At 52.6% G+C, this 15,531-nt stretch overlaps 1 protein-coding gene across 5 annotated transcripts in view; it reads right to left on the bottom strand.

Moving 5' to 3' along the window:
- synrg (synergin, gamma) overlaps nucleotides 1–13,881 on the bottom strand; it is a 29,898-nt gene extending 16,017 nt beyond the window's left edge. For 2 of the 5 annotated variants that reach the window (XM_086164456.1, XM_086164457.1), the window contains exons 1-14: nucleotides 13,791–13,881; nucleotides 9,684–9,724; nucleotides 8,743–8,909; nucleotides 8,071–8,198; nucleotides 7,786–7,891; nucleotides 7,591–7,702; nucleotides 6,422–6,823; nucleotides 4,632–4,910; nucleotides 3,494–3,571; nucleotides 3,212–3,408; nucleotides 2,239–2,484; nucleotides 2,024–2,160; nucleotides 470–594; nucleotides 334–396 (exon numbers count right to left, since the gene is read on the bottom strand). In XM_086164456.1, coding sequence (XP_086020582.1) covers nucleotides 334–396; nucleotides 470–594; nucleotides 2,024–2,160; nucleotides 2,239–2,484; nucleotides 3,212–3,408; nucleotides 3,494–3,571; nucleotides 4,632–4,910; nucleotides 6,422–6,823; nucleotides 7,591–7,702; nucleotides 7,786–7,891; nucleotides 8,071–8,198; nucleotides 8,743–8,909; nucleotides 9,684–9,724; nucleotides 13,791–13,825 — 2,116 coding nt within the window. In that variant the 5' untranslated portion in view covers nucleotides 13,826–13,881. The remainder of the gene's footprint in view (nucleotides 1–333; nucleotides 397–469; nucleotides 595–2,023; nucleotides 2,161–2,238; nucleotides 2,485–3,211; nucleotides 3,409–3,493; nucleotides 3,572–4,631; nucleotides 4,911–6,421; nucleotides 6,824–7,590; nucleotides 7,703–7,785; nucleotides 7,892–8,070; nucleotides 8,199–8,742; nucleotides 8,910–9,683; nucleotides 9,725–13,790) is intronic. The other 3 variants (XM_086164459.1, XM_086164460.1, XM_086164458.1) reach the window with 2 other exon arrangements.
- Nucleotides 13,882–15,531: the final 1,650 nt, after the last annotated feature.

The raw sequence follows: 15,531 nt of genomic DNA, 5'->3' as shown, positions 1-15,531 counted from the left end.
ACTTACTGGAGCCGTGGGAGCCGTCACCAGTGGAAACTCTTCTAATGACAGGGGTGGGAAACAAACGGGGATCAACATTGCAGCCTTGTAGAACAGGGACATTGTGAAGAGCATTGCAGTGACCCGGGAGTTTCGGCTAGATTCAAATTAGAAGATTAGACTGGCTTCCGGCTCGACGGCTTTGCGTTCTGCCGTCCTGCGCTCACCTGCTGCCCCCACCTTTCACCTCACACACACTTGGGCGAAGAGGCCAGAAAAGGCGAGAGGTGCGATGGAACGTGCGTGAATCGTGAGTCCACGTGTGACTGTGAGCGAGGTCGGAGGGCTTCTTACCCGCTGGTTTCTTGTCAGCCGGTTGCTGGAGTTGTCTGAACACACTGTATTTGTCTCCGACATCTGGACGGGAGAGTAAAGAGCGGTTAAAAGGCGGGAGCCCCGGCAGACAGGATCCACGTGAGGTAGGAGGTACCTGAGGCGGGGGGGGGCGGCTCGGGCGGCTGCTCCGCAGACAGCTGCTTGAACGCGGCGTACTTGTCGGAGGAGGCGTTGGAGGCGGAGGAGGACCCGGACACTGGGGTGAGCATGGCAGGAGCGCTGCGGAGACACAACGGCCTCGGCTGCATGACTCCCGGCTGAGGAGGGCGGATTCCCTTTTCCAAATCCTAGGACATAATGTGCCTCCATTCCACAGCGGAGACGAATCGCCACGGACCGATTGAAATGTGTGAGTGCCGCCGGACAGATGTTCATACAACCCGTGCGCCATATTAGACGGCGGCTTCGGTGGATCCCCGCGGTTTGCAGTGCAGCCTGAGGGCTCCAGGTGACGGACAACATCCCCTTAATAGCGTAATGACGTTCATTTAACCAGTGCCAAATTTCCACCATGGATACAGGGTAATATCCTCAAGCTGCGCTAAACCACAGCAGGAAGTTACTAGTCCTTCTTCGCTAAGGTTTCTGGTATCCTTCTCTCTTCTATTGTTGTAGGCAGAAGAACTTCTGCAGAGTTCATCTCTTTATGTCACCAAAACAGTCCCTGAATTATCCAAGAGCTAAAGAACAGAAAGTCAAAGAAGTTGCACTTCCTAGAGATTTGGGGGTTTTCCTCAGAGATCATGACTATATCTGAATAAAGGCGGAGTCTTCAGCAGCTCGTGGACCGCTGCTCTGCTCTTACTGTGTGTGTGTGTGTGTGTTTTGAACAGTGTCAATCGTGCCTCTGATTCAGATTGTCTAAGTTGGAAATGATGTCATACATTCTCCAGACATCATGATTATGGTTTAACTTGCGAGAACATTCTGACAGCCTTTGCAGCTCCAGTCTCTTCCATCTAAACAAGCGCGATGCTCTGAACCGAATTGGAAATCGCTGGGAAAATTAGTTTCCTCAACGGCATTTATTGAGATCTCGCAACTGTTTTTTTTTTTCCCAGCAGACACAGTCCAGCTGAAAGCTCTCTGGGAGAGGGAAGAAGAAAACACACTACTTAGAAGTCAGAGAACTTGTGAGAGAAGAGGAAGCGGAACAGAGGCTTAGATGATCAGCTGTAGCGACCGCTGAAGGAACCAGGCCCATGGAGAAGAAGACTTAGAAGTCGGACGGCTTTGCTGTGCCATCTCGCTTTTCATAGAATGCTTTGGAGGCGATCTCACTGAAAGGACACCCTCTCCAAAGGCTGCCAGAAGAGGAAGGAACCAGCTCATCTATTGATAACTGAGATGAATCCATTAGGAGGACACACACACTCGCACGCACGCACACACGTTCTTATTGTTATTCCGGACAGGCACCTGTAAGATGTAAGGCTGTGAGCGGTTTCCACAAAGAACCATAGCAGATGTAAATGCGCTCACACTTGTGGAGTACCAGAGGCCTGAACGACACCCGAGGGCAGCAGGACCCTCGGCAAGCATCGCTTCCATCGACAAGGTTCTAGCAGTGATTCCAAGGTGAAAACGAGCATCTGAAACCCGGAGACCCATCAGGCTCCAGCTCTTCTTCCCAGAACTCAGGTGTTACCTGTTCTGATGCTGAGCGGCTAAGCTGCAGGGGAAACTTGCACTTGTGTCCCCTTGGAACTCCGTGAAGACTTGGTCTCCGCCTGCTTTGGGCGCCTCCTGGAAGTCCTGGAAGTCATCGTCTTCAGCTTTGGTCCCCTGCGGGAGCGAGACAGCGACTGGCATTAATAGCGACTGACAGAAGAGCCGTCACGACATGAGGTCATCCCCGGTTACCTGCGCAGGAGGGAAATTGGCCATAAAGTTGGTGTTTGCGGCCGGTTGAGTCAGCGCCGTGGAGCTCAGCGCCATGACGGGTGGCGCTGAAGAGGCCATTGCCATGGGGACCCCAGACTGGGTCATCATGGGCTGCTGGTGCTGGGGCATGACGGGAGCCATGGCCATGGTGAGGGCGGGAAGGTTGGGCACGGGCGGAGAGGGGAATTGGCTGAGGATCTCCACATTCATCGCCGGGAGTCCGCTCTGAAATGATGCACATGGACGTTGAGATCGGTGAAACACGACCGTAGACGCGGCGAGCGCCGACGGACACCAAGGCAGGCCGCTCCCGAATCGGTGGCGTTTATCTGGCCGAGCGATAATACTGGGACAGCTCTGCACTTTAAAACAACCCTTGGGCCGCTGTCAAAGTAACCAACCGAAAAAAACCCTCAACATGATCAAACTGAAATACAAGCTGTGATGCAACAAGCAATACGACACTGGGGTGTGTGTACACCCGTACGGCCACCTATGAAAACTAAAGCAGGCCTCTGCGCCCATGTCTGCACGGTCAGGCTGGCGTCGGTGGAAGCACCCGTCGGTGGAAGCACCCGTCGGTGGAAGCACCCGTCGGGAACAGCGGCTCTTAGGTGGAGCACTTTGAGGAGAGTTCAATGGCAGTGCATTTACGACATTTAAAATGTATTAGCAGAGTCACATTTTACTCAACGATTGGCCTGACCTCGTGATGTAGCCACCGGTTTTGACTTTTATTTTTGCGAGACAATGTTTGCCCATACTGGCAGTCATTTAACGGGCCCATCTCTCCGACTGCCTGACCGGCACGCTCACGTCGCGCCGTCAAGTCGCTGTATTTCCAGACCATCGGAGACGTGTGAACAGTGGGCCGAGGATCATCCCAGGCTTCCCGTGTCACTCGCCCGTCAGCGGCTGGGCCACGTATGTACTCAGCTAAAGGATGCTTAACCTGAGCAACGCCGATAAGTGCCAGCACAGTGTAGAGCTCCTCCTTGGTCAGCATGCCAGGTGTTGTGCGGTTGGCTGACGCCCAGATTTGCCCCAGTGCTTCCCTGGGGAGACCCGATGACATTAATAGAGGGTACAGCTTGGCTGTGTCAATGCCTGCCGGAGTCATGGTGAACTCCAGCACCTTCTTAAACATCTCTGGGGGAGGAAACACAGGGACAGAGAATTAAAGTCCAGCGGCGGTTTGGGTCATTATGTCTGCTGCACAGGTGAAAGGGTTTACCTGGGACCAGGTTGTCGTTGTAAACCCAGGCAGGCAGCAAGGGCTGAATGTGCTCCTGCGGGGGATACACTGCAACACCTGCTCCCGTAAGTGCACACACACAGACACACACACACAGACACACACACACAGACACACACACACACACACACACACACACACACACACACACACACACAGACACACACACACAGACACACACACACACACACACACACAGAGACGCAGTGAGTTCATACAGCAAAAGCCTTGTCCAGGCAGAAGCTGTGCAGAGTCTCCTGGCGGCTCCATTCATCTGGAACCCCCAGGGTTTGGAGGAGTGAGCTCAGCCATGCAGGACATTTCCAGAGCTCCAGGGGGAGCAGCTGAGTCATTTACCTTCCCACACTATCAACAATGACACTTTTTCCTGCCAAAAGGGCAATTTGTCTTCTCATACAGACTACTTTCCACAAGCATGTCAAGCTACGGCAGCTTTAGTCCCCTGCATTATGAAGAGAATAGCATGTGGCTTTGTGCGAATGTTAGGCACCCCCGAGACAGGAACCCGTCTTCCCCGGGCAAGTTCATCTGATAAAACGTACCGAGGGCCCGGTAAACAGAGGGAGCGTGCGGGCCGTCCGTCGCGGCGCCGTCGGTCCACGTACATCCCCGTGAGACGGCGAGCGCTAAGCATGCACCGGAGGATGCAGCGGCGGACCGGAAGGGCAGGCGTTACCCCCGGACCCGTCCGACGCGACACGGTACGCCGACACATTTTGTGCCTTCATATTGGATTGGAGGCCGAAGCAGCAGGAGTGGAAAGCCGCTGGAAATAAATGGCGAAACGTGACTCGGGAGATACGGGTATCAGCCAGAAAGCGGGAGAGACTCGGCCACAGCAAAGAATCTGAGACGTGAAGAACGCCGGTGATTCCATTCAAGGCTGAAGAAGTGAGCGTCGAGTTTGAACCCATTTCACCCCAAAGACTCAGAGGAGAGAACGCCGCCTTACCAACAGCACGTAGGCGGCGAGGTTAGAAGGAGGAAAAACCTTTCCCGTCGGATTGGAAGCGGAAACCCGAAGGACGTGTTAATATCGCAGCAGAGCCAGGAGAGGAAAGAGGAGCCGCTCAAGTTTGATAAACAGACGTCTCACCGCTGTCACTCCCGCTCTGAGGGCCTGAGTCAGGAGCAGATGGGGGGGCGCAGGGCGCTGATACCGGCGCTTCAGGAGAACCTTCTGCGGTGAAGACAGAGCTCAAGGTCCCGGGGCCCTCGGCCCAGTTCCTCGCTTTAGAGCTGGACTGAAATTGGGCTGACACTTTGGCTCTAGGACTCATGTCGGCCAAACTCTGCTTGGGCTTAAAGCTTAACTGGGCCGTCTTACGGGCGGTGAGATCGCACGAGGAGAACATCTTCTCTTCCAGGGACGGGCCTAGAAGGACGGATCAGGAACAAACCTCCGTTCACAGCGGGAACATTCTCAGCGGCCTTTCATGCAAATCAGTGCTGCATTTAGTTAGACGAGTGACTGCGCCGGCGGATCTGTCATGAGAAATCAGCAGACAGCGTCATAGGAACAACGCCAGGGATTTGCAAGGAGACCCGGAGGTGACTAAACACAAGACTAGCACATCTCGCTACTACTGTTGATATTCCATTGCAATCATTTGCTTATTATTTTTCATTTGCTTGTTTTTCGATACCTATCCGGCTTCACTGCGGACGCCAAAATTAGAATTTCATTCTTCGAGGAAACGTGTTCCCAGATTCTACGTTTGGCAAGTCCACAGATCACTTCCACTGGAGGGCAATGAAACTCTGACGGGCTTTTCTTTCTGCTTGGCTTCCAGACAGAAGATCGGAGGGAACCGCTTTCTTCATTAAACCATCCGTGCAGAGTACCTCTGAGACACGCATCGCGGACGAAGCTTCTTGCGGTGGGTCCAAAACTCCGAGAGGGTCTGGACCGGGTCGGATCGGTACGACCCGACCGAAAGGTCTGAAGGTCCAAACCACACAAAGTAGGAGAAGTGCGCCCTTGGTCTGATGGTACCACAGCTATAACGTGGCATAGATTAAAGTATGAAGAGCCGGTATGAAATATAACTTACTGATTACAGTACAATCCCCCCTGTCGAAATGAAAACAAGACCTGCTCACTCGTCAGACGACCACAAAGGTACGATGAAGCTGCCTGGTCCTACACAGGTGTATTCCTATTGACTGTTTATCATCATTTCATATTTGCCGGCTCCTCCTAGAGCGTCCAAGTGTTGTAGAGCAAGACACTGAAGCTCTCGCTGCTCCCCCGGCAGCGAGAGCTTCTTCCTACTGCTCATGGCTCATCCACGATGGCTTCATTGCAGAGAACCAATTTCCCCATGGGTATTAATAAAGGATAAATTATCATCATTATTATCATCATCACACTATTCCTGCATAAAGAAATATTCATATTGACTGTTAATTAGACTATTCCTGAATAAAAATATCAGAATCTGAATACTTTATCTGGGGACATCTGCTTTTTGTTGCGAGCAGCTCTTGTTCACGGGGCTAAAGAAGAAAATACCATCCATTCATTTCCACTGGATTTTTGCTAGACGATCACATGAATTCATGACGCGCATCCTTCGAGGGAACAGTTATTCAGACAAACTTTTACAAAGGAATATGCAGAGAACTGTGCTTTTTTTTTTATCCCTTTTTGATAATGCCAAGAATTTACTGGAACCTGAGAACCCGTGAGGTCCCTTGAGGTATCGAGGTTCACTCCTGAGGGCTCCCGGGTGCAGCTTTAGGGCGTGCGGTGCATTCATTAGTCACCCGGAGACCACATACCAGTGACACCGTTCAGAACCGGCAACATAAGAAAGAGCACACAGCTGGGCGTAAAAGATGCGGATGGGCGGGGAGGTGACAACGGAGCAAAAGAAGAGTTACCTTGACATGTAGTTTGGGAGCTGGTGTTGACAGCAGAGTGCTGGGTGGCAGTGGGAACGGACACAGAGGAGGGGGGGGGGCAAGGGACGGAGGAGGACGAATGGGACGGACGTGGGGTTCGGGCCGGGGAGGAGAGGCCTGGGTTTGTGGGAGGGGACGCAGTTACGGGCCCTTGAACAAAGTCGCTAAATTCCTCGTCGTCCTCGGAAAGACCCGCCTTGGGGAAAGAGGACGGAGGGCGAGTGGAAGAGGAGGAGGAGGAGGAGGAGAAGGAGGAGGAGAAGGAGGGGACCCCGCCAGAGGCGTCTACAGGCCCCTGAAAGTCACTAAAGTCATCATTGTCCTCGGACAAAGGTGGGGGGAGGGAGGGAGTGATGACAGACGAGTGTGATGGCGATGAGTCTGCAAGAATGGAGAAAGAATGATAGTGGCACAACACATGATACACACTGAAATGGAGAATCAATTAGAGGCTGCACGGTGAACACGGGAACCCAAACACGCGCGGCGGAGCTTTTCTCAGCCGTGTCCGTCCATGCACAATCTGGCAGGTTGAGATCGAGCGCAACGCACCTGAATTTCAGCTCCCAAACCGGCGGGGTAGATCGTGTATGAACACCGGAAACCCGACCGGCAGCCTTAACCCAGGCTGGAAGGGTACGTGCGCGGCCGCAGTGCTTCTCCAGGAGGGGAACGTGCAGCTCCAAAGCCCCTTTGAAACATACGTTGCAAATCTGTGCTGAAACGATCCAAGCTTCATCCCCACGTTCCGCTTGAAGCGAGTGTCAGAAAAGCGGGCTCGGCCGTCGGGGCCCGAACCGAGTCCGGCCCGACTCTGAGCGACTCCGGCGGGACGGTCGGTCCAAGGAGGATCTTTAAGCACGATGAGCAGCGCTCGGGTTTGAAAGGGGCTTAAGGGCAAATGAAAAGGGACGGCTGTGGTCTGAGCGCGCACACTTTCAGGAGGCTCTAATCCTACCAGGTGAACAGACGGAGGGAGACTCCAACAGCCACGGGACTAACCATCTGTGTTAGGAAGAAGCGTTCTGAGTGTGTTAGGCTGCCGGCTGGACGGCCGTCACGCCGACCCGGCTTCGCTTCCCTCGCTCGTCCCTGACGGAGGAGACTGACATGAACCACAGAAGGCCTGCGCCCGCTGGAGGACTTACCGGATTTCTTGGTCTGTGACGACGGAGTGGGGTGCATCTTTGCATCTCTACTGAAACCGTCCAGGTTTCCCTTTATGGCCTCCAAGGCGTCGTCCCGGCTCTTCTCCCCAGTCTGAGTACGCAAAATATGACGGTCAACATCGATACGGGCACGAGAAAGAGCACCGGACGTGGCTACCGTGTGCAAAGAGTCACCTTGGGTTTGACACTGCTGAGCAGCCTGAGCTTCTGTTTCTGCTCCTCAAATTGTCTTCTTTTCCTGTCCTCCTCCAGCATCTTCTGTTGCTGCTCCAGACGTTTCCTGCAAGAGACGAGCGCAGCCGGTGTGGTGAACCCCAAGTTTAGGAGCGACATGAATAGTCCGCAACCTAGTGTGATGCAGCAGCAGCAGCAGACCAACAATAGCGCCACTGTGAAAATGGGCTATTATTTGAAAATAATTATTTATACTAGTATAATAATATTTATTATTTGTCTTACTGATGCTCCTCGGCCATTTGTTTCTGCATGTCCGCTGTGTATTGGGGTGCAGCAGGTCTCATACCCATGAACTGCGGTTGGCCCAAGAACTGCATCCCAGTTGTCTGCATCCCAATAGCCATCCCCCCCTAGGAGATAAGAATAAGAATAAGAACAACTTTATTTGTCCCGAGGGAAATTGTTGTGCCAGAGTTTCAAGTAAAACATAACAATAATAGATAATAGTAGGAAGGAGGGAGAATAAGAAATACAATAAAATATGAAGTGTCAGATGGCGGCGAAGCAAAGACAACCGCTGACCCGGGTGTGTGAGACCGGACCAGATACGTCCAAAGGAACACGACACTGATGTCCACATGCTATGCTGCTTCAGTGCTTGGCTCCTCAGCCCCTCAAGGCTCTGGCCTAATCACCTGCTAGCCATTCAAAAAATGTTCAAATGGAAAAATACATAACTAAGCTAAGTGTGTGTGTGTTTGCTGTGTGGCGGTGCTGAGCAGCGACTATGCAGTGTGTGTTCCCCTGCAGTCTCTGACTGACTAAGGTGTGGGTTTGCTGAAACTGAAATGGACCCCGCTGCCGATTCCTGAGCGGCGATGCCTTCGGACCGGCAGGCGGTCCGCTCTGCTATTACTGCTACGACATCTGCCCGAGACGGTCGCCCACACTGACCTGCATGGGCATGGCCCCCGGAGGCATCTGGCCCCCGAAGTTCATCCCCATCATGCCCTGCATGTTGGGCTGCATGACCTGGACCATAGGGAAGCCTTGCTGCTGCTGCGGCGGCGGCGGCGGCTGCTGCTGCTGCTGCGGCTGCTGATGCTGCATGGGCACCATACCTGCACACAGAAACATCATCACCTCTGGACGTGGTGAACAACAAAATACTCCATTATCATTTTTTAAACGTGTGACGGTCGCAGGAGGAGATGATACGAGCCTGTGGCGCCTGGACATGATTCTGTATTGCAAATCAATATCTTGAAGAGCGAGAGGCTCAGCGGCAGCCCAATGTGTTTTTCCTAGGACTAGTGTGACAGCTTGGACCAAAACAAGCGGAGCGAGGATCAAATGGAAATGCGCCTGTTTGGTTTCACAGCTGCTGTGGAAGCTGACAGCCAGCTAAGCGGTGGGCTCCTCTGGAGCCTCCAGCTGATTGGCCCCGTTATCCGCAGGGACTCAGTGGCGGGCTGAGGAGCCTAAGCGCTCACTAATTTGTCTCGTTAAAAAGACACCGCTAGCAGGAGCATGTAATGAGACTGGCTTCTTGACACGTTCACGCGGTAAATCTGTATTCTCCCAATTGTAAGCCTGCTGACTAAGGGACACCGCTGGCGGCTTATCTAATGAGACTTCTGGAAGAAAATCATAGCTTTCTGAGTCCGAGCTGGAGACCTTCGTCATCGTGTTCGCAGAACACAAACTGATATAGTCCCTTTCATTTTGGACCTGATGCCAGTCACTCTAGCCAAACATGGATTTTGTTTTACTCCTTTAACGTGAAAAAAGGTTGTAATTTTAGAAACCGCTCCGACCAAAACGCATCTGCACACGTATCATTTATCATTTCCATACTCTTGTAATTGTAATGAAATAAGGAAAAGGTGACTCACCTTGCGGCGGTCCCAAGCCCCCGCCGACAGGATACATGAAGCTGCGAGCCGAAGGACGGGACAGGACAGATGGTTAGACACAAGCCGGACACATGCTTGTCCATCACACATGGCAAAGCTACTGGAGCCTGGGACGCGACAACACCACATGCTTCAGGTCTTCAAGACACGATCCAGAGCGTTTACCTTCCCGAATGCGAGCAGGTATTAGTTCAGGCTGCCTGTAAACAACAAACATCCAATGCAGAGGATGTGTGTGTGTTATGTGTGTGTGTGTGTGTGTGTGTGTGTGTGTGTGTGTGTGTGTTTCTGACACGGCCATGTTTGCCGTGTTTACGTCCTCTGCTCCTTTGTCGGGTCAGAAAGCGGAGGCTGCTCTCTTCCCGTCTGAGTTTCAGATTTGGCCAGTGAACAACTCTGCCTCAGAGCACGCCGACAGAAAGCACTAGTTTCCAAAAACTGGAAGCAGTTTTCAGCTCCTTTGAAAGAACGGTGACCAAGATGAATGTTCAGACGCTCCTCGAGGCCGAGGACAGAGACGTTAATGCTTCAAACTAAAGTGCGGGGGAAACATCGTAGACTGGCTTCGGGCGCCTTGGCTCCGTCTGCGCTCGGCAACGGCCCTTTGAGGAATAATCAGAGGAGGACGAAACAACTTGGCCGGCGGCCTTGTCGGCAGCGCCGGCACTCGGGCCTTCAGCTATTTGTCCCATCACTTATTACAACTCGCCTCTCCGGGCCACGGCTGAAAGCGCAGCGGCCAGCAGAGCCCTTTGAAATCAGGCGGATGCGGAAGGACCGCGTGACGGATGCATCACAGGACAGGAAGCTGTCCCAGCTCGTGAAGGAGTCACGGGTGCTGACTTTCCAACGCGTTCCTGTCCAACAGATTTCGCTGTCAATACACCTGTCAGGAAGCTCTGAGGGACGCTGCGTATAATCCCCGTTCGGAAAACACCACAGGTCTTCACAGCCCGGAGCCGGTGGCTGCAAATCACTACAAATGGTCACCTTTAGTGAAACCACACGTGGATTATAGCAGTGCGCATGCTTTCAGTAATCCATCCACAGAAAAGGGGCGGCAGGGTGATGCACAAAGGCCCCCGCCGTGAGGAGGTTGCCACGGTCTGGACCATGGACAGCTCTCTGTCCAGATCCGGCGTAGCTCCGACAGCTCCGAAGGGTCGGTCGGCGGAATCGTCCGATCCCAGTTGCTGCCGCGCGTCCATCGGACCCGTGAGCGCGCGGCGCCTCGGAAAGGATTCTGCTGCCCTCGAGTGCCGGCAGAAATCACTGCAGGTTGAGGAGGACCGCTGAGAAGAGGGCTTCGGAGCAAGCCTTCTGTCGTGCGTCGGACAGCCTCGACTTGATCTTCCATTCTTTGGACTGTCTATCCAGACACGAAGAAGGCTCATCTACGGCGCCACCTGTCTGCAGCCGTGGCAGAAAACCCTCCGACAAGAGGCTACGGTCCACGAACCAATTGCAACTGCCATCCAAGTCACCGTTTGTATTCGGAAGGGAAAGGATAAAGTACCTCACTGCTTAGCAACGACAGAAACAAATCTAATCTTCAGCAATGCCTCACGACTGAGAGTTTGGGATGATCGCATCTGCTGCCGGGAAGATTTGAGGCTTAAAAAGCTTTTACACAAGAGCTATGGCTCTGCTGCCCGAGAGCACAGAAAATAACAGGTCACAGCTGAGCAGATTAACAGAGATGGAGAAAAGCAGTGATAGCAGCTGTGGAGGTCAGGCGGCCTGCGCTTGGAAAAGGCTTACGGAAACCCCGCAACTCACACTGCTTTGAGAGCTGGGAGGCAGGAGAAGGAGGCGACGGGCAAGAGACAAGAGGAAGGAGGCAGGAAGCAGGGAACAGGGAACAGGAATTTTCTTCCTTCCAAAAGGGTGACTGGAGATGGCAGGTTATTGCAGCAGACACAGTGTAAGGACTTAAGAACCGATCATTTCATTAGTCCCCGCTAAAGAACGAACCCTCGCTGACGTCCACCTTCCTCTGAGTGCAGTACAGAGAACTGACTTATTCGGCACCTTAAGCCGTAAATTGATTCAAGCGCAAAATAAATAATATCCCATCTGGTGTTGGCCAAAGTACGCTAATCCTTCATCCCATTGTAGATCGATACGGCTTTCAAAACCCCTTTATCACCAGATGGACTAAATCAAGAGTTGAAATAGAAATAAAATGTAACAACATTTTACATGAATATCATATTTTTGTTTAATGACGGTTACACTGCGCCTTTACAAATGTGGTAAACTGCGGGGATAAAAAGCAATAATACCGGCTACAAGTTAAACAGCAGAATTTTAACATATATTACTTTCTTATATTATACTTTCATATATTACCGCCAGAGTTTCTCCTCAACTTAGTGTCTCTTTTTCCTAAATTCTCTAGTTCTATTTTTCTATTTACTTCTTCTTTGTACATAAGACCTTCTTAAGACATCCTTATTCTCCCTCCTTCCTACTATTATCTATTACTGTTATGTTTTTGCTTGAAACTCTGGCACAACAATTTCCTTCGGGATAGATAAAGTTGTTCTCATCCCATCTCATCTCATTTCTATAAAATTCCCCTCAGAAGACAAATTGAAGGGATCAAATAAAGGATTCATTCTATTTGCCTTTTCAAGGACCAAGTGAAAGCCAAAAGAATGACAGTATCACAGGATCTGACACAGAAATCCTCAAGCCAAGCAGAAATCCACTGAAGTGCAGCTTTGCGATGCACGCAGGCGTCACGGTCGTCACGGTCCGAGACGAAGCTCGATACGCCGCCGGAGGCGTTGGTTTACACGTAGTCCTTTCTGAGGGCTCAACCGTTTGTGGAAGAGAAGAATCGTGACGCCTGCTCTACTGCTTTCGGTAATTCCAAACCACACGGCCGATGGGTCGTCGGCACATCGGCTATTCCTACCGATGTCCTCGTACGAGCGGCGACCCCGACCTTCCCCCTTCTGAAGGTATTGTGACCACCGGACTCCCGCCTCCGTCCACCATCCCACTGACAATGTGACGGGAACCTCTGGGACAGGAGGACTGACGCCGTCGGCACAAGCTGTGAGACCAGCCAAGAAACCTACCTGCCGGGCGCCACAACCACCTTCCCCCTGCTCCACAACCCAATACCATTGTCTCCGTTCCAGGACCTGATACCGGCGCCCTCCTGCCAACAACCCGATACCATTGTCCCTGTTTCATGACCCGGTACCACCGTTCCTCTGCCCATGAACAGACACCACCGTCACCCTGCTCCACAACCCACCACCACCATCGCCCTGCTCCACGACCTCCAGTGTAACTGCCCCCTGCTCCTGACCCCAAGGGCTCCTGCCCCCTGCCCAGTGCTGGTTCTTGGGTTTCCATTGCGGTGTCAGTGTCGGTGTTGGTGTCAGTGTCCGAGTCTGTGTCGTGTCGGTGTCAGTGTCCGAGTCGGTGTCTGTGTCAGTATCAGCTGCAGGCTTGGAGTGTGCTGTTCTGCCAGAACACATTCATTATTCACAGCGCTGAACATGAGCCCTCCTCTGAGGAGACCTGCCTGTTTACATCAGACGTCTGCAGACCAGCTAACAAGCTGTTATTGAGCAAAAAGTAAATAGAAGAAATGATCTCCGAATCGAGGGAGAAGCTTGACAGCAAGTCAACAAGTAAACAAAGCCCTTGTTCTCTGAGGTCCTGGTGCTATCCTAGCTTGGTGAAGGCCGTACTGAAGTAGGACCTGTTCCCGTGGACCGATCGATCCCCAGGTCCTGGGTCAGGTCGGGTCGTGTCGGGTCGGGTCCGGTGTCCGGTCCGGTGTCCAGTCCGGTCTAGTCCACCGCTGCGCGACCGAGGTGTGCGAACCCCTGCCCGGGTCCACTTCGACCAGCTCCGGGGGAGGAGGACCCGCTAGCTAGCGTTAGCCGAGGAAACCAGCCATCTCATCTCCTCCCTCGGCTTGGGGCGCAGACAGCGGCCGCCGCGGACGCCCGCGGCGCCCCGCGAAGGCGCCTGGCCGAAGCCCGGGAGCGGCCGGAAGAGGTTATAGTGAAATTACATCTCGGTGAGGAAAACACGACGGCGCGTCGAAGCGCGGAATACCTGCTGCCTCCGCCGGATCCTGGCCGCAGCGCCATCTTGAGAACAGCAGTCGCCGGGAGCAGGGTGACGTCACCGGCGACGTAGGTCCAAGGGAGGCTGCCGCCCCGCGCTTGGTCTGGCAGGCACAGCTGAAGAGCCGGAAGCCTGAGTTGCTGCCCCGCGTTTAGTCTCGCAGGCGCGGCCGGCGCGGCCAGGCTTCTCGGGACTTCTTGGGGCTTTTGGGGGCTTCTTGGGGCTTTTGGGGATGAAGATAATGCTCAGGCCTCGTAGCACCGAGCGCATACAAGATGTCACTTACACTTCACCCTCTCTGTCATCGCTCTGTTAATCTCACAAAACCGGCAGAGAAAAACTAAAATCCTTTGTTTTTGTTGTTCATATCCGTTATTTACAGCAGTTTCTCTCACCTTAAAAAGACACTCTTGTGAGCAAACCATTATTATTATTGTTAATTGAGTGAGTCAATATTTAAATCAAAGGACTAGCGACAATATGCAATAAACTGTTGAACAAATATTGGTCACCGTATTGCAATGACACACGTAGCTCAGACTCGTGTTATCGTTGTTATTTAACCTGCGGTTCATGTACAAGAATGCATGCGTGTCAGTCGCTTTAACATATTAGGTCATTACCTTGGGACAACAACGTTACTTTACTGTTGGCGTCGATGTTTGTTTTCTGTGTGATGTTGGGGTTGCGGGGAGTGATGCGGCTGCGGTTTGTGGTGCAATGAATTCTGTTTTTTCTTTTTTATCCTGGAATCGAGCAGGAACAGAGAGTTATATTGCAGGCTCGTGTTGCCAACAACAGCTCTTGCTGGTTTAACAGACGTTTTACCGTCACTCAGGTGTCTCCCTGACTAAAACACTACACTGTGATCTTCTTGGGCCTTCCAACAAATACCGGTCACATAACTGCCCTCTGAGCAAATATGAGTGATGACTTTCTTAAAAACAAAATGAAAATTGCATGATAGAATTGGAAAAAAAAAACTTGTTTCCAAAGAAATGAACAGTTTTCATGGGTCAACAAAATGAGTCACCTTGTGAAATGATAAGACCGAATCCCGGCCGAGTCAGAGATCAAACTTCTCACCGGCTCGGACGGGAAACCAAGATGTTCTTCCTCTTCCGGGTTCCTCACGACTTCCGGCTGACGCGGCCTTTGAGGTGGTGACTCGTTCTACCAGCAGGTGGCGCTGTTCCCCTAGTTTGCAGCGGCCAGGTGGACACACGGCCGTGGAAACTGCTCCTGTCCTTGTTTCCTTCTCCCTCCCCTCTTGTTTCCTTCCCTTGCCACCTGCTCCTGTAGGTGTCTGGTTCAGCAGGCCTCGAGTAAATGCTGGTTATAAGCGTGGGATTCCAGTAAAGTCAGATTTTCCAGTGACCAATCAGAGGCCCTCCTGCTGCGAGCAAATATGTTTCTGCAAAGATTGCACGACGGTTGTGTTTGACACACTTGTGTTTTTTTCTTCTGCCGTGCCGTCCCCGTTACCCTTCCCTCCCGAAACCAGATCTTGGGAATGGGCCCCGCTGAGGCCTCCGTTCCGCTCGGCCGGCTCCCGCCGCCTGATCGTAGCGTTCCGGATCTGTGCCGAACGCCGTCCCAGCAGGGCCGCCGCTCACGTTGCTCATGTGCGGGGGTGTTTGCGTGTCCCATTGGAGTTATTCATCCAGTATGTCATTGTTGCGCCGGTGACATTGTGAAGTAACGGGGACAAGGCGCCCTGCTATTGTCC

This window comes from Fistularia commersonii, chromosome 18, assembly GCF_037954325.1.
Source record: "Fistularia commersonii isolate RoL2024-O1a breed Wild chromosome 18, RoL_Fcom_v1.0, whole genome shotgun sequence".
Taxonomy (NCBI): Eukaryota; Metazoa; Chordata; class Actinopteri; order Syngnathiformes; family Fistulariidae; genus Fistularia; species Fistularia commersonii.
This window is presented reverse-complemented; position numbering and strand designations above follow the sequence as displayed.